A 27824-nucleotide genomic window follows, 5' to 3' on the forward strand; every position below is an offset into this window, starting at 1 on the left:
AATAAGGCTTTTTTTCACACCTATTTTAAACCTCTTAAGAAGTTTTGGGAAAGGTACTCATTTTTATAATGATCTCACAGTGTAACAAAAGTCACAGTAGTGCATGCCTGTAGACCCAGCTACTTGGGAGGCTAAGGCAGGAGGATCGCTTGAGCCCAGGAGTTTGAGGCTGCAGTACACTATGATTGTGCCTGTGAATAGCTGCTGCACCCCAGTCTGGGCAACATAGCAAGACCCCATCTCTAAAAAAATAAAGTCACTTTAAAAGTGTGGGCACTAGGCCCGGTGCGGGGGCTCACGCCTGTAATCCCAGCACTTTGGGAGGCAGAGGTGGGTGGATCACGAGGTCAGGAGATTGAGACCATCCTGGCTAACATGGTGAAACCCCATCTTTACTAAAAATACAAAAAAATTAGCCAGGCGTGGTGGCCTGCACCTGTAGTCCCAGCTGCTGGGGAGGCTGAGGCAGGAGAATGGCGTGAACCCGGGAGACAGAGCTTGCAGTGAGCTGAGATCGCGCCACTGCACTCCATCCTGGGTGACAGAGCAAGACTCTGTCTCAAAACGAAACAAAAACAAACAAACAAAAAACAACAAACAAGTGTGGGCACATTTAATTTCCTCCTCTAAAAATGCAGTATATTGTTGATGTTTCTGAAAAGCAAATAAAATATGTGCAGTAAGTTTATTTCTTTTCTGAACAGATATTTATGGGTTGACTGCCAGATGCCACTGTTTAAGGTGCTGGGGATACAAAGGTGAGTTAGACCAAGTCCCCACCCCCTGGAGCTTACATTCTACAAAGGGGAGATAGACTAATAAATCAAGCACCCAAATAATTTCAGATTGCAGTAAATTCTGTGAAAGAAAGAAATAGAGTGTAATGAAATTGCGTAACTGGGGTAGGGAGGAAGAAGGGAAGGAGAAAGGTATTTCCTTGAGATGAGGGAGATGGGCATTTGAACTGAGACAAGAATGAGGAGCCAAGTGTGTGAGAGCCTGCAAGGAAGTGTTCCAGGTCCAGAAAGCAGCCACTGTAAAGTCTGGAGTGGGGAAGAGCTGGGTGAGCATAAGGACCCAGAGGACAGTGTGGGTGAAAGATAGTGAAGGAGTGGGAGAATGAGAGGAAAGTAGGAATCAGATGTAAAGGGCCTTTTGGTCACAGTGAGAAATTTGGATTTTGGTATTAATATGTCACAGTATTTAACTCATAAGGCAGAATGTAAATTTTCCTTTTGTTAACAGGAAAAAACTAACTTTATTATATGTATTTAGAGTTTGAAGGAGAGAGCAGTTGCTACTTTATAAGGTGAAAAAATACTGTTTTTGTAGTGTGATATTAATGTAATTAATAGTATTAAGGATGCCCTTAGAAATCTAAGCAGGAGGGTCTTGAGAACTTGGAAATATAATTTCAACTTGTGTTCCAAATTGTCAGATTCAATATAGCTGTTGTTTTAGTTTTGCTCTTTGGTGTAGGTAAAGCATGTGTTATTTTCAGATCTTGGGATAACTAAAAGTCTATAATGTTGATGTCTGTCTATATGAATTACCATTTCAACATTCCATAGTTTTAAGTGATGTAGTGTTTACCTTAAATATTAAGACTAGACAGCATAATCTTCCCTAAAAAGTGGTGTTCATTTGTAATTCTGACATCAGTGGCCTATCAAGGTAACTTTCTTGAAGCTACAGAACATTTCACTTTTTTCTTTTCCTCCGTCCCTCCCTCCTTCCCTCCCTCCCTCCCTTCCTTCCTTCCTTTTCCTTCTCTTTTCTTTTCCTTCCTTCCTTCCTTCCTTCCTTCCTTCCTTCCTTCCTTCCTTTCCTTCCTTCCTTCCTCTCCTCCTGCTCCTCCACCTCCTCCTCTTCCTCCTCCTCCCTCTCTCTGTCTCTCTCCCATCCCCAACTCTTACTTTTACCCTCTTTCCTAGGGTGCTGATACAGAACATTTCAGATGGCTGTACTTATTCAACATGATGTGTCCTCACATATAAGATCACATATTAATTTCTGTCCAGGCGCGGTGGCTCAGGCCTGTAATCCCAGCACTTTGGGAGGCCAAGGTGGGCGGATCACCTGAGGTCGGCAGTTCAAGACCAACCTGACCAACATGGAGAAACCCTGTCTCTACCAAAAATACAAAATTAGCCGGGCATGGTGGTACATGCTTATAATCCCAGCTACTCGGGAGTCTGTGGCAGGAGAATTGCTTGACCTGGGAGGCGGAGGTTGCAGTGAGCCGAGATCGTGCCATTGCACTCCAGCCTGGGCAACAAGAGCGAAACTCCATCTCAAAACAAACAAACAAACAAACAAACAAAAATTGCATATTAATTTCTTCGCCTAATTTGTGTTACTTTATTTTCTAAGCCCAGAACCTTAAGATAGCTTCAGTTATACTGAAAAGATATGCAAGAAATGATAGATGGATTATATAGGAGTTGAAGTAAAAAGTTAAAGCTAATTCTATATGTGTTTTAAAGGACTTATTTAGTAACATCAATGATACATAGAATAAGTTCAACTGAATATAAGGATGGAGTATGAAGTAGCAAGTGCTAGGAACAAAAATGAATCATATAAGTTAAACATTTATTTGGAGATGAATTTATACCAACTGATTTTTCAGGAAGGTAAGTAGTTTAAAGTAATAACTATCAATGGTAAACATATTTATAGTTTTACAATAGGTACTTATAATAATCCTCTGAAATCTAATATAAAGTTTAAACATTGTATTTTTATAATTATAGGCAATATACTTTTTAAAGCATGTGGCTCTTAGGTTTTGAAAAGTACAACTGTAGTTCATCAAAATGTGCCCAAGGCACAAATACCATTTTACTCAGTCATTAGAAACTTTAGCATAATTGCTTAGTATAATCCAAAGAAAATATGAGCATTGACATCAGGGACTCTCCAATTTGTTAAGCAGTTGTTCCATAATTTTTGGCACCAAGATAATCCACATGTTGAAAAAGCAATTAATCATTGGTGTTAGTTATCAAGCTATGATTTTGGCTGTTTCCTCCCAAATGACCTGAAATGATAGAGTTCCTGATTTTATTTTCGTAATATTTTTTCTGAGATCAAAAGTTTAAGTATGCCAATCTGGTCACAGTTGACCTGAGTTTCGTGTTATTAGATTTCTAAAGTAGATTATAACTTTATGTTTACAAAGATAAATGGTATTTCTTCTGGTAGTATATGGATAAAAAGTTTAGAAACCTTTAGAAACCTATAGATTGATTATCTCAGAAGTAGTTACTTAAACTAGAATTTTGGCCCCAAGAAAGTAAATTTATTTGCTGTTGGAGCTTGTACTGAAAATAGGCCAAAATGAGAGAACACACAACTATACTTTCAATTTTCTAACAAGTATTTTATGAATACAATGGCATAGAGACATCGATTATTAAACAGTGAATGATATGATCTCATTATAATTTAAACAGAATTATGTAAGAATGAGCAAAAATAAAAGCTGTCATTCTGTGTAGTATATCTTCCTGTCTTCAAAACCAGAACAAAAAACCACATTACTCACCATATAGGTATATTAAGTTATAGTTAAAACAATCCATAAATACAGAAACCTTGGATACTTAACAATCTGTGTTCAGTTGAGTTTACTCAGCTACATGTGGATACAGTGCAGACTTAGTAATATAAATGAACTCTTCTCTGCATGCATGACTTATGCATCTGTACCTCATCACTCACAGAACAGTTTTTGGAAACTTTGAAACTCCGCAATATGCAGCACTCCAACCCTCCAACAGTTTCTCTGATTCACTGTAAAGTTCCTCATGCTCCTGCTCTCTTCTCTGTTTATTTTTAAGTGGATGCTCTGTGGGGCGGTTTATTATATTGTGCAATGCAGTGATTTTTCAAAGTCCTGAATACTAGGTAGTCATACTAATTTGTGACAACAATCTTCAGACTTGATCCCTCTAACAGAGCACATGATGTTTGGTCTCAAAGCTTATTTTCCAAATTGAGAACAATGGAGCGCAAATGGCTATTCTTCCCCTATTGGCTTTTTGTTCTTGGCAGTACTTGTGTGGTGTGTTGTTGTTAATAAATAAAACGTGCAGATTGAAGTACTCATATAACTGGACAATGTAACATAAAAGTGGTACTACAGGTATATTGTACGTGTCAACAATATATATAAGATCATTTTGTTCACTTTTTCGAACTAGGACCTTGAGGTATTAAAACAAGCTGGAAAATTTGGAACACCCTCGATTCTGGTATCTCACTGTCCTCCTTAACTGGCTCCAATCCCCATTCCATATCCAGTGACTTCTCACTCCATCCCTGCTCCAGCCTGGGCTTCTAGTTCTGCTCTGGCTCATTTTATTACTTGGACATTGGGATTTTTTATGATAATTGACATTTCCTGTATATTACTACCAAAGAGCTTTGGAAATTATCTCTGAAAAATTTGAAACTGAACAAAAAACAGACTTCACTTGGGAAAAATGACCTTTTCAGCTTTGAGTAGGTCAAGGCTGTAAGATAATACTTTGCAGGAGAAAGCAACCCCTACTTAGTTTAGTCAAACCCAACTTAGTTTCTAAATGATGGCTGCAGATTGAACCCTGATTTCCTAAAAGCTCAATGTTATAAACTGGAACACTAATACCAAAAGTAATCATGAAAATAGATTAAAATGTAAACAAGTGCTTAAAAATATTTGTAAAGGATCTCTTTAGTAAAGTAGCTACATTAAATAAAATGCAATTGCCTCATTCTGGGGCTGGTATTGCCTGGGCTGGTTGGTTGCTTGAGGGGACATTGGTGGTTGTGTCTGTGGCATCAATTGACCCACTGCTTGTGCATTTTGGTTTATTGTCCCTACTCTAGAAGTAGCCCTTAATTATCTCAGCAGTTGCTATATGTAATCCCAAAGGTGGGCTCATGACCCGTTAGATCAGAGTGAAGTCAGAATCTTTTTTTTGACAATGAGCCAATATATTCTTTTTAAGTGATTTTTGTTTTGTGGTTACTTCCGACCAAGGTATCATTACTGAAATACTGACACTTCTCAAAATGAGTCCAATGAAATTGTTGTAAGCATAGGTATTTTCCATCCCACCAGGATAATTTTTTTTTTTTTGAGATGTCTCAGTCATCTAGCCTGGAGTGCGGTGGCACGATCTCTGCTCACTGCAACCTACACCTCTGGATTCAAGCACTCTCCTGCCTCAGCCTCCCCAATAGCTGGGACTACAGGCATGTGCCACTACATATGGCTAATTTTGTATTTTTAGTAGAAACAGGGTTTCGCCAGGTTGACCAGGTTGGTGTCGAACTCCTGACCTCAGGTGATCCACCTGCCTCGGCCTCCCAAAGTGTTAGGATTACAGGCATGCGCCACTGCACCCAGCATCCAAGATAATCTTAATAAGTTTACCAGTGTCAAATTAAATGTGGATTGTCAAATTAAATGTGAATAACTGTATTCAAGTCAGGTCAACTTGGTCAATTTGAAGTCAACTCCTGATCTCAAGTGATCCACCTACCTTGGCCTCCCAAAGTGCTGGGATTACAGGCGCGAGACACCGTGCCCAGCCTCCAAGATAATAAGTTCACCAATGTCAAATTAAATGTGGAATGCCAAATTAAATATGAATAACTGTATTCAAGTCTTGGAATGAAAACTGCTAATGTTGTCATGGTGACTTCAATGACTCCTTAAATTTTCATGTCAAAACCTTAACCATTTATTCATGTCTGTGAGAGAAACCTCAATTTGTTTTCCGAGAATGACTCAATATGATGCTGGTGTTGCTATATCTATCTGTGGCAGTAACTGCAGATTTTGGCTGTTCCTTGGGGGCAGAATTTTTCTTTCTTTTTTTTTTTCTGTAGAGACAGGGTTTCACCTTGTTGCCCAGGCTGGTCCTGAACTCCTGAGCTCAAGCGATCCACCCACCTCAGCCTCTCAAAGTGCTAGGATTAAAGGTATGAGCCACCGCTCCTGGCTCATGATTTTTGTTTTAAAGCGCATAAAAATAGAGGTCAGGTTGTGCTGTCTGAAATTGGGGGGGGGGGTGCCTCCTTTAAAGGGACATAAAACAGACCAAAATGTTAATATATTAGCAACCAAGTATTTGGATATTAATTGGCTTCCGCATGTTAACCAAAAGCTGCCTCATTGCTAACTCTAACAAAACTCGTGTTTTCTTTTCCTTGACCATTTGTAGCATGTGAAGTCACTGGTAAGTTCCTATTTACTTATTTAGAGACAGGGACTCACTCTGTTGCCCAGGCTGGAGTGCAGAGGTGTGATCATGGCTCACTGCCACCTCAACTTCCTGGGCTCAGGTGATTCTCCTACTTAAGCCTCCCAAGTAGCTGGGACCACAGGTGCATGCCACCATGCCTGGTTAATGTTTTTTGTAGAGAGATGGTTTTGCTACCAGTTTGTTGCCCAGGCTGGTATCAAACTGCTGGGTTCAAGTGACCTTCCCACCTCAGCCTTCCAAAATGCTGGTATTATGGGCCATGCCACCGTGCCCTGCTGTAACTTCCTTTTTAAAGGTTTCTTACTCCTTGGCTCTTGTGGTCTCCTCTTCCTCTGCCCATTTTAAATATCTGATGTTTCCATGATTCAGTCTTAGGCCCTCTTCTCATTCTTTATTCTCCAAGGGTTATCTCATTTGCTGTCATCTAGGCTTTACTTCCAAATCTCTCAACAGAAAGCTCTCAGAAAAGACAATACAGTACATTTTTGCTGTTTAAAACTCTCTAACACCCTAATGCTGTGAGGATACACTCCAGAATGCTACCACAGGATCTACCCTGGTCCTACCTCTGAAGTCATCTCTCGTCACTCCCCAAGTCCTACTCACATATATATGTATATATATACATACACACATATATATGTATATCTTTTATTTTTTTGAGACAGGGTCTCACTCTGTCACCCAGGCTGGAGTGCAGTAGTGCGATCATGGCTCACTACACCCCCAACCCCTGCCACTGGCTCAAGTGGTCTTCCCACCTCAGCCTCCCAAGTAGTTGGGACCACAGGCACGCACTACCACACCTGGGTATTTTTTGTACTTTTAGTAGAGATGGCATTTCGCCATTTACCCAGGCTGGTCTTGAATTGCTGAGCTCAAGCAATTCTCCTGCCTTAGCCTCCCAAAGTGCTGGGGTTATAGGTGTGAGTCACCATGCTTGGCTCTACTTACCAATCTTAAGTCTAACTGAATCTCATTTCCTTGAAGATTCTAGGTTCTTGCTTTCTACCTCTGAGCTTCTACACACTGCTGTACTCCCTGCCTGTAATAGTAACCACCTCCCTATTACTCTTTCTGGCTAATCCTTTCATATTTCAACTTAATGGTCAGGCCACATCCTTCAGGAAGCCAACTCTGCTAACCCTCTTGAGGATATGCATTCCTCCCCAAGAGTCCCCAACACACTTTATTTCTCCCCTCATAGCAGTATCTTTAAGTTCTTATTAATTAAGCTTTAGCCTCCAGAAGTTCTGTGAGGACAGTGGCCATGTCCAGCTTGTTTAGCATATTTCCAGAGAGTAACAGTTGCCAGTTCAGGAAGGGTATGTGATGAATATGTGAAGGACTAGATACCCTGTGCTAGGCTGTCTCTAATAAATATTTGATTTTCAGGAAAATAATTTATGGTACCACTCAGCTAATGTTTTGTAGGAACATTAAAAGTGTTCTTGTTACATTATTAAAATAATTAACTTAAATTATATTTTACTTACAGACAGTCAAAATAAGGGACAAATTGCAAAGTGGTTCTGACAGTATGGCAAGTGAAATGCTGAAATTCTTTGACTAATTTAGTTAGTCTAAACTCTTAAAAATAGAAAGTTCTAATAAATATATTTTCTGTCATATTCAGAAACCGTAATGGATACTAGAAAAATATTGTGAATCTTCCCACAAAAAAATGAAAGGCCAATTTCATTTTAAAGAGTTTTATTACAGGATGTTAATATTTAGGACACTTCAGAGCACCTTATACTTCTAATCAGATTTTGGGTAACCGGTTTCAAAGTGTTACTTGAATATTTTTCTCATACTGTCTTTCAGGTAAAGTACTTCTTAGAGACTGTTTAAGAGATGTTAATTTGATTAAACAGTTTATCCTTAATAACCTGAGACATCAATCCATGGATAGCTTCTATGGTAGTTTTACAGCTGGAAAACAAAACACACATCACATGATGTCATAAATTGAAAACTATTTCAAACACACAAGATCAGCCCCAATCCATTCATGAAACTCCAATGAGTTTGGTTTTATTCATACTTCTCAAACTACCCCAATCTGAAGTTTTCCCTTGTTATTTTATTAGTCTTCCACGTCTTTTTAACCATTTCATTACTTACTAGAACTTTCACAAGAGAATGACAATATAAAATTTGATACAATTGTTCTGTTTTAGAACGTGAGTAAAATTATACAAACCTGTAATTAGAGATTGATTCCAATATTATATTACATTATAATCTGTTATTCCTTGTTTATTACTTGGGATAATTTGAAAAATAATTTTGAAGAATACTGTTTTTTTTCTGAAATAATCACAAGCATCCTCCAACAATTATAAGTCAAAGTTAGATTAGCGGATGAAGGCCTTAGATTTTAGAAATGATAAAAAGCATAAGGCAAAAAGCAATGAAAAAACCCCATCAATATTCAGGAGATGCAATTCTTGTAAAGCTACCCCAAAAAAGAAAATACTCTACTTTTGATTACGACTTCTATTTCTTATATAATTGAAGACATTGCCATAGTAAAACTTTTGCATCATAAGACATTGAGAAATAAATGTAGACAAACTGATAAATTACATACATAAAGACAGAGGAACAAAACACACACTCAAAGCAAGTATCTAAAATGACAACTAATGCCAACGAAAAATACTTTTTTTTGGAGTCAGTGTCTCACTCTGTTACCCAGGCTGGAGTGCAGTGGCACAATCATGGGACACTGCAACCTCTGCCTCCTAGGCTCCAGTGATTCTTGTGCCTCAGCCTCCTAAGTAGCTGGAACCACAGATGTGTGCCACCATGCCCAGCTAATTTTTTTTGTAATTTTTGCAGAGATGGGGTTTTGCCATGTTGCCCAGACTGGTTTCGAACTCTTGAGCTCCAGCAATATGCCTGCCTTGGCCTCCCAAAGTGCTGGTATTATAAGCATGCGTCACCATGCCCAGCCGAAAAATGCAACTTTTATGCAGGCCACTAGCTCTACCTTCTAAAAACCCACTGAGAAGATGGCAGTGAAATAAGGCTAGCCCAAAATGACCTCCAATCCCAGGATACACTTCAGGTACCCTTTTCTCTTCTTTTCCTATAAACCAAACCAGTTCTTAAAATAGATACCAACATGTAAGTGTGTATAGAAGTCAATATAGTTCTCCCTTCCTTTCTGCCCCTAATTATTGTATTACAATTGAAATTTCTTTTCTTTCTTTCTTTTTTTGAGACAGAGTTTCACTCTTGTTGGCCAGGCTGGAGTACAATGGCGCCATCTTGGCTCACTACAATCTCCACCTCCTGGGTTGAGGCGATGCTCCTGCCACAGCCTCCCGAGTAGCTGGGATTGCAGGCGCCCACCACCATGCCTGGCTAATTTTTGTATTTTTAGTAGAGACGGGGTTTTACCATGTTGGCCAGGCTGGTCTTGAACTCCTGACCTCAGGTGATCTGCCCGCCTTGGCCTCCCAAAGTGCTGGGGTTACAGGTGTGAGCCACTGTGCCTGGCCTAAAATTCAAATTTCTGTGAAAGTAAATGTTGTTAATCTATGCAACTTTGTATAGCCTATATATCTGAAGGTCCACATAATTATTTCATAAGTTATTAGAGAACATATCCCAAATTTATTCTTAATAAAATCTTTGGTAGTAAAATTTGGGATACTAAATTACTGTTTTAGAAGCACAATTTAAGAAAGAGACAATCACTTCTGTAATATCTTAGGATTTAAAGCTTTATTGAATATTAAAATATTATAAATTTAAGAAATCCTAATTTTGGCTGTGCGTGGTGGTTCATGCCTGTAATCCCAGCACTTTGGGAGGCCCAGGTGGGCGGATCACCTGAGGTCAGGAGTTCAAGACCAGCCTAGCCAACATGGTGAAACCCCATCTCTACAAAAAATACAAAAAAATTAGCCAGGCATGATAGCGGCTGCCTATATTCCCAGTTACCTAGGAGGCTGAGGCAGGAGAATCGCTTGCACCCGGTAGGCGGAGGTTGCAGTGAGCCAAGATCACACCATTGTACCACTGTACTCCAGCCTGGGTGACAGGGCAAGACTCTGTCTCAAAAAAAAGAAATTCTAGTTACTTACACACACACACACACACACACACACACACACACTTTAAAGATCCACTGAAGGGCTGGTTTTCTTTGTTACACTTTCTAGTTGAACTTAGAAAAGGTGACTGGGAGTGTTCCATAACACTGCTTAGATCTTTGATTTAAGCCTTTTAATGTTCTTACCTGATGTATCCTAAATTTTCAAAGTTAAAACTTGTGTCTGACAGCTCCTAAAGTTTCCAAGAAGTTAATATTCAGGCACCATTCTAAGTTGTAACTAAGTTGAGCCATAAGGAATCTGAATCCTACTATTGTTTGCAAATTTTGAAAGAAAAAGAGTTGGGGGCAACAAGAATCTTACAGATTTACTCTTACCTGTCTCTCGTAGCTTTGGCAAGTTTGTCTTCTGATTTTCTGTCATGCGTTTCTAAACCCAACATGAAACTCCCTCGTCCCAGCTGGGCTTCTGACTGCTCTAACTTTTCAGACAAATCAAAGACCTGACCAGTGGTATAGTCTGCATTCTGTGGGGAAAATGGTATTGTGTCACTACAAAACACAAGTCTACCATTTAAAAAATCTATATATTTTAATCTAAACTAATTTCCTACAAAGAATATTTCATTTGCAAAGAATTCCACTATAAAATCTGAGTGAATAGTCAGTGAGAAGAGAAATCAAATTACATTTGCAAATCTGCTTCCAAATTCAGGTAGTTCAAGTGTAGATAAATGTTTTCCCTTTTATAATTTCAAGATTACTTGGAATTTTTCTCCTTGACTGCTTAAATCTAATATTTGTTATTATGGGAGGCTTTCAAGTATACAGACCTAAGTCCAAGTTCTGGAACTATGGCAGATTAGTTGAAGGCCTGAGGTATGCCTCCAGGTTCTCTTCTGAAAATGGTAAGGGAGTCAATAATTCCTACCTTAGAGCTACTGTGAAAATTAAATGAAGTAAAGTTTTTGGCACTGTCCATGACACCTAGTAAAGGCTTAGTAATATTAGCTAATTTCGCTATTGTTTTTGTTGAACTTTTAGAATTAGTACTTATCACAATATTTATAAAAATAACATTTTAAAAGCTTTTCTGGGTCAGGCATGGTGGCTCATGACTATAATCTGCACTTTGAGAGGCTGAGGCAGGTGGATCACTGGAGGTCAGGAGTTTAAGACCAGCCTGGCCAACAAGATGAAACCCCATCTCTACTAAAAATACAAAAAAAATAGCTGGGCGTGGTGGCAGGAGCCTGTAATCCCAGCTATTTGGGAGGCTGAGGCAGGAGAATCACTTGAACCCAGGAGGTGGAGGTTGCAGTGAGCCGAAATTGCGCCATTGTACTCCAGCCTGGGCAACAAGAGCAAAACTCTGTCTTAAAAAAAAAAAAAAAAATCTTTTCTGGTTACAAAATTAATAATTATAAAAAAAAATTTGGAAAATGTAGAGCAATATAAAGAAGAAAACAAACACATTTATAATCTCTTCACTTAGCTTTAACCACAATTACAGAGCATTGCTATATGCTTACATGTATACCTACATTTGAAAAACTATAATATTACATCTTTTACCAATGTTTTTATCGGGTATACTTTTTAAATTGTAGTCTAAAACACACAAAAAAATTTCACAAAGTTATTAAGTATACATTATATTTATTTCCTAGATCTTCAATAGAAGAGTGTGAAGAGGAAATAAACTATTTGGCAAAAAGTAGCATGTCATTCTATTTGCTCAGTTTGCAAGGAAAGACAGTCAGTCACCAAACAAGAAAAGTTATTTGCTGCCATACCAGTTCTTCCAGTGATTTTTACAAACTTTGTATTTTTAAAGGATGCAAGTATATTCATTTTGTCTGGATCTAAATGGTTTAGGAAACCAGTATGTTTTTCCTCCCACAGACTTGGAAAAAAACCCTAAAGTTTATAGAGCTATTTAAGCCATAAAAATATAGGCTACCAGAAATAGTTATACTATTAAAATGACAATAAAAGATATCCAATTACATTTCAAATGTACAGAAAGTGAATACAGTAAACTAATTTCTTAAATTAGAAAATAACTTAGGTTACACGCTATAATTAACTTCCTTAGCTGGGGGAAGAGAGTTGAACATATGTCTACATATTTGTTCTTTAAATGCTGCAATGTACTATACATAAAACAACAAAAAGGCAGAAATATAATTTAACCTTTTCTTGATTATTAATGTCCTCATCTATGCAGTGCTGGAATACAGGGACAGACACTGGGCTGAGTAGGTAGATCTGCTTGCCTTATACAAAGGTTCAGACTGCTCTGGTCTTACAGTGTTTTCTCCCCTTGCCATCAGGTGTCACTTCTGGCTGCTATTAGTATACTTGCCTCTAAGGAAACAACACATATAAAGCACTTAGCAGTGTCTGGCACATAGGAAGCATGTAACACATATTTGCTATTATGATCATTCTCCATCCTAATTTGCTACTTCTGACTACTAAGGATAAGAAATAAGAACAAACGCTGGTCGCCATGGCTCATGCCTGTAATCCCAGCACTTTGTGAGGCCGAGGTGGGCAGAAGACTTGTGCCCAGGAGCTCCAGACCACCCTGGACAACATGGTGAAACCCCGTCTCTATGAAAAAATACAGAAAATTAGTCAGGCATGGTGGTGTACATCCCTGTAGTCCCAGCTACTCAGGAGGCTGAGGTGGGAAAATCACCTGAGTCCAGGAGGTCCAGGCTATAGTGAGATGTGATTGTACCACTGCACTTCAGCCTGGGCAACAGAGTGAGGTCTTGTCTCAAAATAAAATAAAATTAAGAAAAAAAAGGAAAACAGAAAAAAAAGAACAGAAAGCTTGCCAGAGTTGTATTTAAAATAACAGTAAATACACTGCTTCACTTGACTAGCCTAAAAAAAATTCCAGTAAATAACAGGCTTAAGTGAGGTCTTTTCCTATGAATATAATGCACCAAATTAAAAAAAAATCATTTATTGAGGCTTTATTATATGCCAGACACTTTGCTAAATTGCTTTATATAAAGCAGCCCATTTAATTCTCTGAGTACTTAATGATGTATGTAGTATATCACCATTTCACAACAAAGAAATGCTTAGTCACATTAAATAACTTTCTGAAAGTCACTCAGAACTAGTAAAGTGACAGTTGTTTTCAAAGTCAATTTTATTTTTTAGTATAGATATCATTTATTATAGAAGAGACATGGAAATTTACATAGTTAAATATTTTGGAACTTAAGTGCAATGAGCAGCTTCATGTTGATGGCATTTCAATAGTGATTTACTTCAGTCTACATACTTTCTAAGAATGTCAGCATCTCTAAATAAGAAATAATCTGGCTGGGCATGGTGGCTCACGGCCTGTAATGCTAGCACCTTGGGAGGCCAAGGCGGGCAGATTGCTCAAACCCAGGAGTTCATGAAGCCAGCTTGGGCAACATGGCAAAACCCTGTCTCCACAAAAAGATACAAAAATTAGCCAGGTGTGGTGGCTCACCCTTGTAATACCAGCTACTTGGGAGGCTGAGGCGGGAGGATCACTCAAGCCTGGGAGGTTGAGGCTGCAGTGAGCTGAGATCGTGTCACCACATTAGCCTGGACAACAGACAGACACCCTGTCTCAAAAAAAAAAAAAAAAAAAAAAAAAAAAAAAATCAAATCCTTGGCCTTCCAGGTCAACTGAATAAATCTGAAGAGTGGCAACGTAGTTCTCTACTTTGGTGCCTCCATATTCTTGGAGAATAATTCTTTATCTCTAACTTTCACATTAACTGGCTGAATCCACCTTTTCCTTAAAAGCTCAATCCAACAGCTACTACCGTTGCTAGCAATGCTTTACCTTAAGATTTTTCTGGAAGTGTAATGCCTCCTTTGGTTACAGTTTCAGCTGTACTCCTTTCAACCAATACTCGATCAAAGAGCGTAAGAAACTTCTAAGTGCTGGTCCTGCTATGACTCCTGCTGCTGTAGCTCATATTCTCCAAACCCAGTTTATTTAATTCTAAATCCTGTGGTTCTAACCACTATATAGATATATACTGCGATGTGTATGTATGTGTATATATTTATACATATATATACACATACATATATACACATCGCAGTATATGAAATGGGCCTACTTTTTTAGAAAAGTAAAAAAATTGTTCCTAAGTTCTAAATGTAGAGAAGCTTATTAAATATCCTACCAAATATGTTAAGTTTTTATGATGTTATCAGAAAATTCAGTGATACTCTTTTTTTTTTCTCCCAGTATCTACTGCTTTAAAGTAATGCTATTCTGATTCCCTCTGGGAACCTCTCCTTACCCATTTTTAGTCCTTAAGCTCCTGAAGCAGTTTTCTACAATGCGGCCCAGCAGTAAAGCACTTGCTGTGGCCCTAGCCACTCATCAAGCTTATTCAGTTGGCCCACACCAGGCCTAAAGATAGGCGTGTGATTAAGTAAAGCCAGTCAGACACAATGAAGTTTTGCCTGGGAATATGTGAGTGTGTGTTTGAGTATGTGTTTATCTTGATCTTCTCTTTGAACATGAAACTGAGAGGCTTGGAGGTCTAAAGCTAAAGCTGCTTGTCTTGCTTTCACATGAAGCCTAAAAGTAGCGATAACTAAGATGAAATCAATGCTAAGAGAGAAGAAAAAACCAAGACCTCATAATATTGTTTGAATGCAAACTTAGCTGTGCCTGAGTTAAGCCCTATTCCTCAACTTTGCAACTTAGACAATTCCCTTTCTTGTTTAAGCTAGTTTCATTAGGTATCCTGTTACTTGTAATCAGAGTCCAAGCTGAGACACTTGACACACAAAAATCAGTATGTGTATTTTTTTTAATCCATAAATCTCTTTATGGCAGGGGCAGATCTCACCCTGATCTGGACATTCTATTTGCTACTTAGACTTGGTCTCTGTGGGTCATGACACAGATCCTGAATTGGCCTACCATCCTAATCCAGCTCTGGTGGTACAGAATCCAACCCTAGCCCTGGTGTCTTGGCCAAGTCAGGTACAGCCTTTCTGTGAAACAGTGTTTGAGATATTAAAGGTCTACGGAGCTTAGATAAAATTCAAATGCATTCCTTAGAAGTATAGTACTTACAGTAAGCAAGCTAGAGGAACTCAACGTATTCACCCAGTATTTATTCCACAACAGCTCGAGCAATTTGCGATCCAAAGAGGATTTAAAATATGAGACTTCTAAGGCATAATATCTATGAAATAAAAGCACAAAATTTAGTAAGTAAAAAAAAATATTCAACTACACCACATAAAAGTTATGGCCAGATTTAAGTGAATTACACTTTATTCTCAAATATTCATGTTTTAGTTTTTATTACAATAAGGCAAGAGCTAACCATGGTTTCCTCATACTTCAAGGGTTGTGGATCCAAATCTCCTACTAAACTTCTTGTTTTATTCCTTTTTTTCTGTAGAGCCCAGAAATTCCCAAAATGTTATTAACAACCAGTCAAAACTTCTGAATGACAAGTTTATTCCTGTTACTGAGTTCATAAATTCAAGCCAACAGCACATAAACTTAATGAGCTGCCTCTCTAGAGTCAACTATAATTTTTGTTAGTCTCTTTAAAATAATAAAAATGACATGTGGATTCCATTATTCCATTCCTAATTCCCCAGTTAGGACCTACTGCTTTTTGAAAAACAAATTTTAAGGTAGGTCCTTAAGGCATCTAAAATAATGGCTCCCACTTTCAAAGGTGCCTAATTTATCATCAGGGCATAGTAAGGAAAAATCTAGTTAAATGTCTGAAAAATATATGTATTTTTAAGATGTAAACTTACATCTTAAACTTACACATGCTTCTGTGTATCAACGGATATAAAAAAGGATAAGAGACATCTTTACCTTAAGGAACTCAACATTTGTATGGGGGATGTGGTCTAAACCCACAAAAAAATTAAATATGATGATATACATTGAATAACAAGTGATGCTACAGTGCTATATAAAATGAATCACCTACCAACTAAGGGTTAGAGATTAATAAGTATTCTTCATATAGAGGAGCTCAAGTGATCACTTGGAGCTAGAACTGCCTGAGAAGCCTCAGGGAAAAGGCAAGGTGTAGGGTAACCATTTTTGAGTCTATGGTACAGATATGTGGAGAGCAAGGAGGGCATTAGGCAGAGAGCATCAATACACAAAAAGGAAAGACATGTAAGGGATAATAAGGCAATGAGTTTAGCTGGAAAATTTAGCAAGAGAAGAATTATGTGAGGGGAAGCTAGAAAGCTATGCTGGGGTCTAGGTGGTAAAGGATGTTTCATAAAAGGTTAAGAACATTTGTTTTTTTGAGACGGAGTCTTGCTCGAGTGCCCAGGCTGGAGTGCAATGGTGCGATCTCGGCTCACCACAACCTCTGCTTCCTGAGTTCAAGCGATTCTCCTGCCTCAGCCTCCCAAGTAGCTGGGACTACAGGCGCCCTCCACCACGCCCAGCTAATTTTTGTATTTTTAGTAGAGATAGGGTTTCAGTGTTGGTAAGCCTGGTCTTGAACTCCCAACCTCAGGTGATCCGCCTGCCTTGGCCTCCCAAAGTGCTGGGAGCCACAGTGCCCGGCCAAATTTTGCGAGGCAGAGGCAGAAGAATCACTTGAACACGGGAGGCGGAGGTTGCAGTGAGCCAAGATTGCGCCATTACACTACAGCCTGCACAACAAGAGCGAGACTCTGTCTTAAAAAAAAAAAAAAAAAAGAAAGAAATTTAAACTTTATCCTGTAGATACCTGGAACCCTTGGAAGGTGCTTGAGTAGAATGGAAGATACTTGAGTAGAGTAATAATACAGTCAAACGGGTGTTTTATAGAAGCCTGGCTATGGCAGTACCATTGGGAGATGTTACAGGAGAGAAACTGGAGGCAGGGATTCCACAAAGGAAGCCACTGCAGAAGGGCAGATGAGAAGAGAGAGAGGTTCAGACTCAGAGGTTAGTGGTGCAAAAGATAAAGACACATAGGCACCCTTTTAAAAACAGACTGCTTTTTCTGAGCCGCATCTTGCTCTGTCACTTAGGTTGGTGTGCAGTGGCACAATCTGGGCTCACTGCAACGTTTGCCTCCCAGGTTCAAGTGATCGTCCTGCCGTAGCCTCCTGAGTAGCTGGGATTATAGGTGCCCACCACCATGCTCAGCTAACTTTTTGTATTTTTAGCAGAGATGGGGTTTCACCATGTTGTCCAGGCTGGTCTTGAACTCCTGACCTCAAGTGATCCACCCACCTCAGACTCCCAAAGTGCAAAAATGTTTACTGATTAAAGTTTAGCAGTGAAGAAATAAAACATAATAAATTAAAGACATCATGCCGGGCGCAGTGGCTCACGCCTGTAATCCTGGCACTTTGGGAGGCTGAGGCAGGCAGATCACCTGAGGTCAGGAGTTCGAGACCAGCCTGGCCAACATGGTGAAACCCTGTCTCTACTAAAAATATAAAAATTAGCTGGGTGTGGTGGTACGTGCTTGTAATCCCAGCTACTGGGAGGCTGAGGCAGGAGAATCACTTGAACCTGGGAGGCGGAGGTTGCAGTGAGCCGTGATGGCGCAACTGTATTCCAGCCTGGGCGACAGAGTGTGACTCCATCACACACACAAAAAAGAACATTTTTGGGCTGGGCATGGTGGCTCATGCCTGTAATCCCAGCACTCTGGGAGGCTGAGGTGGGCAGATCATGAGGTCAGGAGATCCACACCATCCTGGCTAACACAGTGAAACCCCATCTCTACTAAAAATACAAAAAATTAGCCGGGCGTGGTGGCGGGCGCCTGTAGTTCCAGCTACTCGGGAGGCTGAGGCAGGAGAATGGCATGAACCTGGGAGGCGGAGCTTGCAGTGAGCCGAGATCGCACCACTGCAGCCTGGGCGACAGAGTGAGACTCCTTTGGGGGGGAAAAAAAAAGATCATTTTTGAATATTCTAGCAATTCTAGGTTCAAAATTCTAGTCTTTTGCAATGTAGGCAATTGTACATTGCCTACATTGTACATTTAGGCTAAATGTACATTTAGCAATGTAGGCCACCAGCAAAATAGCTATCCCTCTTTGGTAGGCTCATACTTCAGAGTGGCAAGGTAAAGGTATTAGACAAAAGAAAGTTATTTAAGGCTTGGTATGCAACAAGATCTTAAAAAAAAAGTTATTTAAAGAAGACAGAAGGATAAACTAATGAAATAGACAAACAGGGAAAGTAGATCTGTTTGAATACAGAAAACATAAAGTACTCAATCTTTTTCGTTTCAAAGTATAAACCTTTGATACCACTACAACTCAATATAAATAAAAAAAATTGAGAGTTCCTCTGCAGATTAAAGTATCACAGCAAAGGTGTTTCCAGGCTTAGGAGCAAGTCTCTCAAACAGGAATTATTTAAATTCTTTTTAATAGGGCAAATTAAATAATTACACTAAACCTCTATCAGAATATGTATTTTTTCTATAACCGGGCACGGTGGTGTGCCTGTAGTCCCTGGGCAACCTAGTGAGACTCCATCTCAAATAAAAAAACAGAAACCCAAAAACAGGAAGAGAATTGTATTTACAGAAATATGTCAGAGATTATTGAAAACCACATATATTTAAAAATTCAATTTTAGAAATTCTAGAATTTTCTAAGAACCTCTAAACAGAAAAATAAGAGCAGTAGTAGCTCATTGGTAGCCAAAGTATTCTTTGAAGTTGGGATAAGTGGTATAGAGAAAAGGGGGCACTAGATAATCATTTATAAGCAGTAATTTTTTTTTGGTGCCCACTCTTCTATGTGGCATGCCCTGTTTTAAATCCAAGGATACAGCAGTAAATTTGTGTTCACATTCTAAAGGGGTCAGAAAAAAAGATGTCAAAACATATCAGATGGTTACACATGCTAAGAAGAAAAAGCGGGGAAAGAGGAAACAGAAGGTGTTATTTTACATAGATAAAATAGTATATCATGATCATGCCTAATGAACTAATGAACATTTTCTATTAGGACGACCCCGTAAACAGATACTCAGTGCTTAAAGTAGTTAAGTGAGCCACATAGAAATAAGAGTGTTCTAGGCAGAGGGAACAGCAAGTGCCAGTGCCCTAAGCCATGAGCCTGCTGGCACATTTGACAAACCATAAGGAAGTCAATATGGCTGCATTGCAGACCAGCAAAAGTTCAGTGATAGAGTTGTGTAGTCTGTGAAAAGGACTAAGGATCTTGTTCTTGGTGAGATGGGAAGTCATTCTGAAAAGGAAGAGTATGATCTGACTTACACATCTTAACAGAATCAGTCTGGCTGAAAACAGAGCTTTAAGAAGTGAAGGGCACAAATAGAAAGACTCGCCAGAAAGCAAGTGCTTGATTGAGGCTCCAGATGGCAGTGGCTTGGGTGAAAATGATAGTAAGAGAGGTGGTAAGATATTTTTAGAAGGTAGATAAAACTGTCCCCATTGGCTTCTTTAATATTAAAAAAATTTAAGATATAATTCATATATCATAAAATTCACCATTAAAAAAGGTATGTAGGCTGGGCACGATGGCTCACACCTGTAATTCCAGCACTTTGGGAAGCCAAGCCTGGTGGATCACGAGGTAAGGAGTTTGAGACCAGCCTGGCCGACATAGTGAAACCCCATTTCTACTAAATATACAAAAATTAGCTGGGTGTGGTGGCAGGCACCTGTAATCCCAGCTACTTGGGATACTGAGGCAAGAGAATTGCTTGAACCCAGGTGGCAGAGGTTGCAGTGAGCCAAGATCACGCTACTGCACTCCAGCCTGGGCAACAGAGCAAGACTATGTCTCGTGGGTTGTGGGGGAAGATATGTAATACAGTGGTTCTTAGTAAGAATTCCTATAATTTATAACTTTAACTTTTTAATATGGCTTCTTTAATCTTTCAAAGATTAGAAAGACTCTTTGTTCAGTAGAAATTATATATTTTGAGGGCTGCAGACATGCTAGTGTCAGCTGGCCCTAAACCCATCTTTATCTTGTCATAATTTTTTTTCATGATTAACGAAGAAGTATTTTATTATTTTGCTGCAAAGCTGTTGCTTCACCGTATAAAAATAGCACCAGCAAATGCAGTGTATTGCAAAATCAAGATAGTGGTGTGTCATCTGACACTGTACAAGCAACAAAAACCTCTTCACTCTCAGTTATTTCCAATGGAAAGATCATTAAGTATTTCATCCCAAATCCAGGTATGTTATCCAGGCAAGTTACAATATTATATAAGGCTTAAGAATAACAATGTTATCTTTGAATTATGTAATTTTTAAAACTAGTTTTTACCATGGATAATTTAATGAATTCTGAACACTAGAGCCTAGTCTAAAATCTATAATCATTAGAAAGTTAAAGGGATTTTCCTTCATTAGCAGCGTTAACAGTAGTTTTTTTCTTCCCCATCGGTAATGCTAAAAGTTGCCATTCTAAGTCTTCTATCCACCACTAATTTAAGACAATCTGCTGGGTTGCGGTATTTCATACTAGTTTATTTAGGGGTTCCATTTTCACTCCTCAATAGATTTGATGTATCATATGCTTCTTCACTCATAAGTTCATCTAGTTCTGAAGGGTTACTCAGTGTCATCTTGATCAGCCAACCATCTTCATAACAAGATTTGTTTACAAGTCCTGGATTTTCTGCAAGAGCTTAATTAATTTCAGTTACTTCTCCTGATAAAGGAGAATAGAGTTCACTAGCAGCTTTCACACTTTCCAAAGCACCAAACTCATCTTGTTTGTACAATTTTGTCCCAACTTCAGGTAGACTACAGTAAACAACATCTCCCAATGCTTCCTGTGCAAAATTGCTGATTCCCACTGTTCCAATACCATTTTCTGTTGTTATCATGTTTCTCTGTGAATTTACGCACCCAGAGCAGAGCGCGTTGCGTGCGCAGTGTCCGGAGGGCGCCCGCCCCCAACTGCCAGGGCCTCAGAGGGCAGGGCACGGCGGGTGACTGGACCGCGTGCAGGGCGCAGAGCAGGTCCCGCACGCTCCGCACCACTCGCAGTGCCATGTTCGCAGGGACGGGGGTCGCAGCGCTACGCCTCGGCCACCCACGCCGGGAGGCGGGGCGGGGAGGGGCTCTTGTCATAATTTTATATAGGTCAAGTATCTTGTACACTGAAAAAATGTTTAGGTTGTGTAAAAGGCAAATGACATGCTAGTTTGAAACATTAATAAAAAATGCAAAAGAAAAAAATTTAAAAATGCAAACATTCACCTAAATTCATATACTATTATTGTAAAAGCTATCATGAAATGTATTTTGTGCCTTTTTTCTCATCTGTAAAATAAGGGGCTTGGACTGGTTGATATCTATGGTTTCTTTCAGCCTCCTGAGTGCTGGGACTACAGGACTGTGCCACCTCATCTGGCTAACTTTTATAACATGTTTTGTAGAGATGGAGTCTCACTGTGTTGCCCAGGCTAGTGTCGAATTCCTGTCCTCAAGCAATTCTCTCACTTTGGCTTCCCAAAGTGCTGGGATTATAGGTGTGAGTCACCGTGCCTGGCCCAGATATCTTTTTAAATTACTTACTGTTTGCAGTGTACACCAAAATCTTCTATTTTATTAAGTGGGATAGTCTGGTACTCAGAAGGTCCTTCATCAGGAGGTTTGTAGCCCTAAACAAAAATGAGGCAAACAGAAGATTAAAAAATATATATATAAATGAGAAAAACATCATGTTTTCTACACAGCTTTCTAATTATAGGATTATTAATTTTGGGAGGCAAATATTTAACATGAGCATTCTAATAAAAAAAAAAAATACTGTTTCTACTTTCCCCCCATCCTGTTTGGTGGCTGTAGGATGGATTTTGCTTACAGATCTATTTTTCTTCTTCTTAGGTGATGTACTTTTGTTCTAATTAACTATTTCAGATTGCAGACTCCTGCCAGGGAAGGAAACAGACCTATAGATTTAGCTTGTTTTTTCTCTAGTACCTGTCAGAATGCCACAGGCACACAGATACTTATTAATAAATAAAGACTGCTTTCCCAGTAAAATTAACAATATATAACATAAATGTATTACCCTTTGCTAGGGACAGCTTGTGGTAGTTTACTATTTTGTAAATATTATTAAATTGTTTTAACAAAAAGAGATATTGCTAATGTCTTTAATAATAAGTCAAATATTTGGAATTTAAAACATGTAAGGACTTATAATTTTAAAAATTACTAAGCATTCCTACAGTCCCAGCTACTTGAGAGGCTGAGTTGGCTTGAGCCTAGGAGATGAAGGCTGTAGTACACTATGATCATGCCTGTGAATAGCCACTGTACTCCAGCCTAGGTAACACAGTGAGACTCTATCTATCTCTTAAAAAAAAGAAAAAGTTACCTTTGGGTATGTCCTAAAGGCGCCAAGATTCACTTTCCCTGCAGATATTGTTCTTGTTGGATCAATCTATAAGAAAGATATATTAATATTTGCTGATATAAAACTGTATGCCTTTTATTGAAACATTATAAACCTAGAAATGTATACATACATATAACACTATATACATACACAATAACCAAATAAGAATAAACAAACCAAAAAACCATAAAAGTTCAGTAAGAGGATAATATAAGTGTCTCACAGCTAACTCAGAGATTATAATTATTATAATATTTAAGAATATTATTTGAAGGTTTGCTCATCTCTTTTTTAAAGTTTTTTTTTTCCTTTTAAGAGGTGAATAATTCCTACCTTCCTCATAAAACCGGATTGCACTTAAAACACCCTGAACATAATAAGAGCTGCTTTAGCAATTCCTGCTTAACTCATATCAGTCAACACTGACTGAATGCCTGTGATGAGCTGGCACTGAGACATAGATGCTATGACTACCCACATTTTACAGAGTGGGGAAGTGAGATACACAGTGGTTAAAAAACTTGCTCAAAGTCCCAGCTTCTAGGAGATGGAATTCACATTGAAACCTAGGCAGACTGACACCAGAGCAATTTCTCTTGACTACACTGTTATTATTTCTCAGTATACTTGCTTCAGCAAATCTTCATAAAGAACTTAATTAAACTAGTTTTAAAATTCTTACCACCACTGCTACAAATGGTTCCTGGAACTGCTGATTGAGCATCTGAGTACTAACATCAATCCCAGAAAGCCAGCAGCCATAGCCAGGGTGGCTATGATACCAGCCGATTGCATTTTCAAGGCGGCCAACCTAACAAATGAAGGGGCAAAAAAGTTTAAGATTACTCTTTAATTAATTTACAAGGTACCAGTACAATAAAGGTAACCAGTCTCCTTCCCATCTCTTTCTCCTCAATTACCCAGTTTTATCAGCCCAGATGTGAAATCTATAGCCAATTGCTTACCCTTAGAGATATTCTTTGTATACAGAATACATATTCTTTGCATATATATAGGTTGATAAAAACACACACAATAGCATACCACATAACATAATAATGTTTTACACTTTGCTTTTTCACTCAATAAACTGCTTTGGAGTTTGCTTCATGTAAGTCATCAATATATATGATGGTTACCTTTTTTTCTTTTTTTCTTTTAAAGGCTGCCTGGCAGTCCACTGATGGGATATACCATAATTTATTTAGCCAGTTTTATACTCAGGAACTGAGTTAGATTGTTTCCAAATTTTTTATTTTAAACACATATCTGATAATAAGTGTGAGAGTTTATTTAAAAATAAAATAAAATCCATGCCATAGACCGGGTGCAGTGGCTCATGCCTGTAATCCCAGCACTTTGGGAGGCTGAGGTGGGTGGATCACTTGAGGACAGGAGTGGCCAACACTCCTGTCCTGGCCAACACAGAGAAAACCCGTCTCTACTAAAAGTACAAAAATTATGGAGGGGCATGGTGGCTCATGTCTGTAATCCCGGCACTTTGGTAGGCCAAGGTGGGCAGATCACTTGAGGTCAGGAGTTTGAGACCAGTCAGGCCAACACGGCAAAATCCATTTCTACTAAAAATACAAAAATTATCCAGGCCTACTGGTGCACGCCTGTAGTCCCAGCTACTCAGGAGGCTGAAGAGGGAGAATTGCTTGAGCTCAGGTGGAGGTTGCAGTGAGCCGAGATTGTGCCACTGCACTCCAGCCTGGGCAACAGAGTGAATCCCTGTCTTGAAAAAAAAACAAAAAACAAAAACAAAAAAACCATGCTATAAATCTTATCAGGCTTTTAATCTCGTACATTTTACATATAAATCATTAAAATTTAAATATAACACTTCCTATAAAGGGGATAATTTTAAGTCTAGAAACTCAAAAGTTACCTTGAGACTCTAACTTGCACTTACTAAACTATAAGAAACAACATTTTTACCTGTTTGGCATTTTCTATGTATGCAGCCATGTATTCATATGCAGCAGCCTGAGCATTTACTCGGGTTTCAGTGCCCTCCACAGGCAAAGCAAAACTGTCCATAATGATCATGGTTCACCATCCACCTTTCCTAGCATCAGACCCATCACTTCCAAGTTGCCTCCTGATCTGGCATGCATCACCATCTTCAGTAGAGCCAATGCTGAGATTTTGCAGTACTTAAAGTAATGGTGACTGCAAAACAAAATCACAATGTAATTAAATTTCTTATATAAAGTAAAATTTTCTCAGAAAAGTTTTTATGAAGATAAAGAGTAAGTACTGAAGGAATTTACAGCGATGGAAGGGGAGTGTAGACTATGGGGAGAAAAAGTAGAAAAGGACAGTTTTTGCAGGCTGGAAACAATAAGTATGTTATAGTCCTGCAATGTATCCCCCTTGGGGCAGGGGAAAAGTCTGAAATAGTTTTTTAATATGCTATTCAAATAAGGGAGTAACATGACCAGTTCAACAGACTTTTTCTCCATTAATTTGGAATCACCCAATCTTGGATTCTGACTGCTTGGATGGTTGTGCCTAACTGTTCTGAGGCCTAACCTCTGGCCTAATGGTTAAGAATGTGGGTTCTGACATTCATCTGCTAAGGTTTGAATCTTGACATTGCCATTCCCTAGCTGTGGTATTGGGACAACCATGTAATATCTGTGCCTAGGTTTCCTTTTCTGTAAATAGGGATAGTCATAATTGTTGTTAGGATAAAATAAAGTAAATGAAATAATATATATAAAGTGCTTAGCTTAGTGCCTTACACATACTAGAACCCTAATAAGTGCTAGCTGTTATCAGCATTATTAACCTGTCTCTTAACCCTACTCTCAAAGAACAAAGTGTTGAAGGGTGGGCTTCCCTGTTATATCAGCCTCAAATTAAAAAGTAGCCATAATATCCTAGTCTTCTATGATCACTATTTCAGAGTTGGTCATCAGTGAATTAAACTCTTGAATAAAATTACATTTTGGTCTCATTAGTGCAGCCCAAGACAGCTAGGATGAATATAATTAGAGCCACAATTAGACAGTGAAGCAGACCGAAAGTTTCCAAATATTTAAGAGTACACAAACCTAAAATGCACAGCCTGCTACAGAAACAAGCAGACAACCAAGCAACTTAAGCAGCCTTACAGAGCAGTCAGTCAATGTCTCTACAAAGTCTTTTTAGATGTCTGCCCACAGAAAGAATCCAAATTTAATTCCTAAGCTTTGCCAGATTTCAACCAAAAGCTGAAAAATGTGTAGACCTCACATGTTGGAAGTCAAGACATGAATCGAAATCTTGGCTTTCCCTTTACTGGAGAAAAGAAGAAAGACAAGTTACTGTGCTCCTATTACATATATTCTAGACTACTCTTTTTATACATTTTCTCACCTAATCTCTATGACAATACCAATAGGTAGGTCTTATTTCCATACTATGACAAATGAAGATGGATAAGTAAATTTCCTAAGGTCAGTCAACTAGTTAGTGACAGCTGTGAAGTTTGATCTTAGGTCTGACTATTGCTCAGCTAAGAGTTCACTTATCTCAGTGTGATCATAAATTATATAATGTATTTGCTTGTTTTTTAATTTGTAAAAAAAGGATGGATATACTGTACTGGGTTGTCATAAAGATTAAATGATGTGGAAATCTCTAGCTAGATGCTTCTGCAATTCACCATTGTGGAATCTGAATACTGAGAGACAAGGCTAGCTTTGTAAAAAAAACTGTGAGGCCGTAGAAGTATGTCCTCTTGTTCACCACAGCTCTCATTTCTATCTAACCATTAGCTTTTGTGCTCCTTTTACTCTCTCTCTCAAACATAACCTGTAATAATTATCTTTTCCTGAGAGCAGGAAATCTCTCAGGAGATGCTCTCACGAAAACATAAATATTATGGGTAAAGATCCCTCGACTTGTCACCACTCCCAGGGAAAAATGGGTATTGTTGAAGGGCAAAAAGTCTTAAGCTCTATTTTTAAAATTTCTGGCTTACGGGAACTGATGGAGTAAGATTTTAGAGACCAGGTAGAGCCTCCGTGTGCCTCCGAAATAATTATCAGCAATGAAAAAACGATTATAGACCCAGGCCTCACGCCTGTAATTCCAGCACTTTGGAAGGCCAAGGCGGGAGGATCGCTTGAAGGCAGGAGCTCGAGATCAGCCTGAACGACATAGCGAGGACCCACCTCTATTTAAAAAAGAAAATAAAATAGCTCATAGCTATTTTTGAGACCTTGGGCTGCTGACTCGATTTCTGAAAACAGGTGCGGTCCCCAGTAAGGGAATAGCTGAAGACCCAAACAAGGTGCATGTCGACACTGGGTTCAAGGCAGGCTGTGCGGCATATATGACAATACGGATGTTCAGAAGTGACAACTTAAATCACCGCTTGTTGTTTTCCCCTTACATCATCCGGGGGCAAATGGATTAAAGCGACAGAAAGGGGAGTCAAAGCCCCAGCGGAGAGCTTAAGCTCTACTTGCAGATCCAAGGCTCATATTCTGTCCCCCTCCCCGTCGGTGAAAGCTCTTCACCCCTTTCACCTCCCTCTCCCTCCGGGTCTCTTAAACTCCCGCCAACCCTTCCCTCCCCTGCGTCTCGCCAGGGACCTCCTCACTCCTTAGTCCAGGGCTTCGCCGCCAGGATTTCTTGCTGCTGTTTCTTGTCGTATTTGTAGATTTCATCGATACTCTGAGCTTCCTGCATGTTGTTGGCCAATTCCCAGGTTTTCTGAGCCATACCGCTCCCGGACGCCGCCATTGCAGAGAAAGCGGAGAAGCTGTCGTCTCCACAACCAAGACGCAACTTTACCTCGCTAGGTCTCCGGGTGTGGGCCTTGACCCTCCGCACCACGGGAACAAACTCTTACCTAGACTCTCGGGGCAGCCATGACACCTGGAACCGGAGGTGAACTTGGTAGAGACCATTCAGGGAAGACAGGGACCTTTCCGGGACATGACGATATAAGCAGCAGTTACAGTAATAGGGAGAGACGAATCTTCTTGTGGCTTAAATTAGAACATCTTGTCTCTGAAAATTGTATGTGTGAAATAGAAAAAACAAAATTATAGGGTATGGGAATGGTATAGTCTTTCGTACCGGAAGAAGGGCATGTAACGTTATTCCAGAAACTGTTATTTGCCTTCT

The 27824-nt window shown here is 39.2% G+C and overlaps 1 protein-coding gene and 1 pseudogene across 1 annotated transcript; both read right to left on the minus strand.

Annotated features, from left to right (window-relative positions):
- Window positions 1-7956: 7956 nt before the first annotated feature.
- On the minus strand, window positions 7957-27716 carry COPS5 (COP9 signalosome subunit 5). Its single transcript, XM_033202280.1, is given in 9 exon segments — window positions 7957-8195; window positions 10708-10856; window positions 15434-15545; window positions 21869-21954; window positions 22677-22742; window positions 23380-23508; window positions 24639-24754; window positions 24757-24872; window positions 27295-27716. Coding segments are annotated over 9 exon segments (1002 nt in total). The 5' UTR covers window positions 27438-27716; the 3' UTR covers window positions 7957-8110.
- Window positions 20328-21736, minus strand: LOC117078792 (annotated as a pseudogene).
- Window positions 27717-27824: the final 108 nt, after the last annotated feature.

Source organism: Trachypithecus francoisi, unplaced genomic scaffold, assembly GCF_009764315.1.
Source record: "Trachypithecus francoisi isolate TF-2019V2 unplaced genomic scaffold, Tfra_2.0 Lachesis_group7, whole genome shotgun sequence".
Lineage (NCBI taxonomy): Eukaryota > Metazoa > Chordata > Mammalia > Primates > Cercopithecidae > Trachypithecus > Trachypithecus francoisi.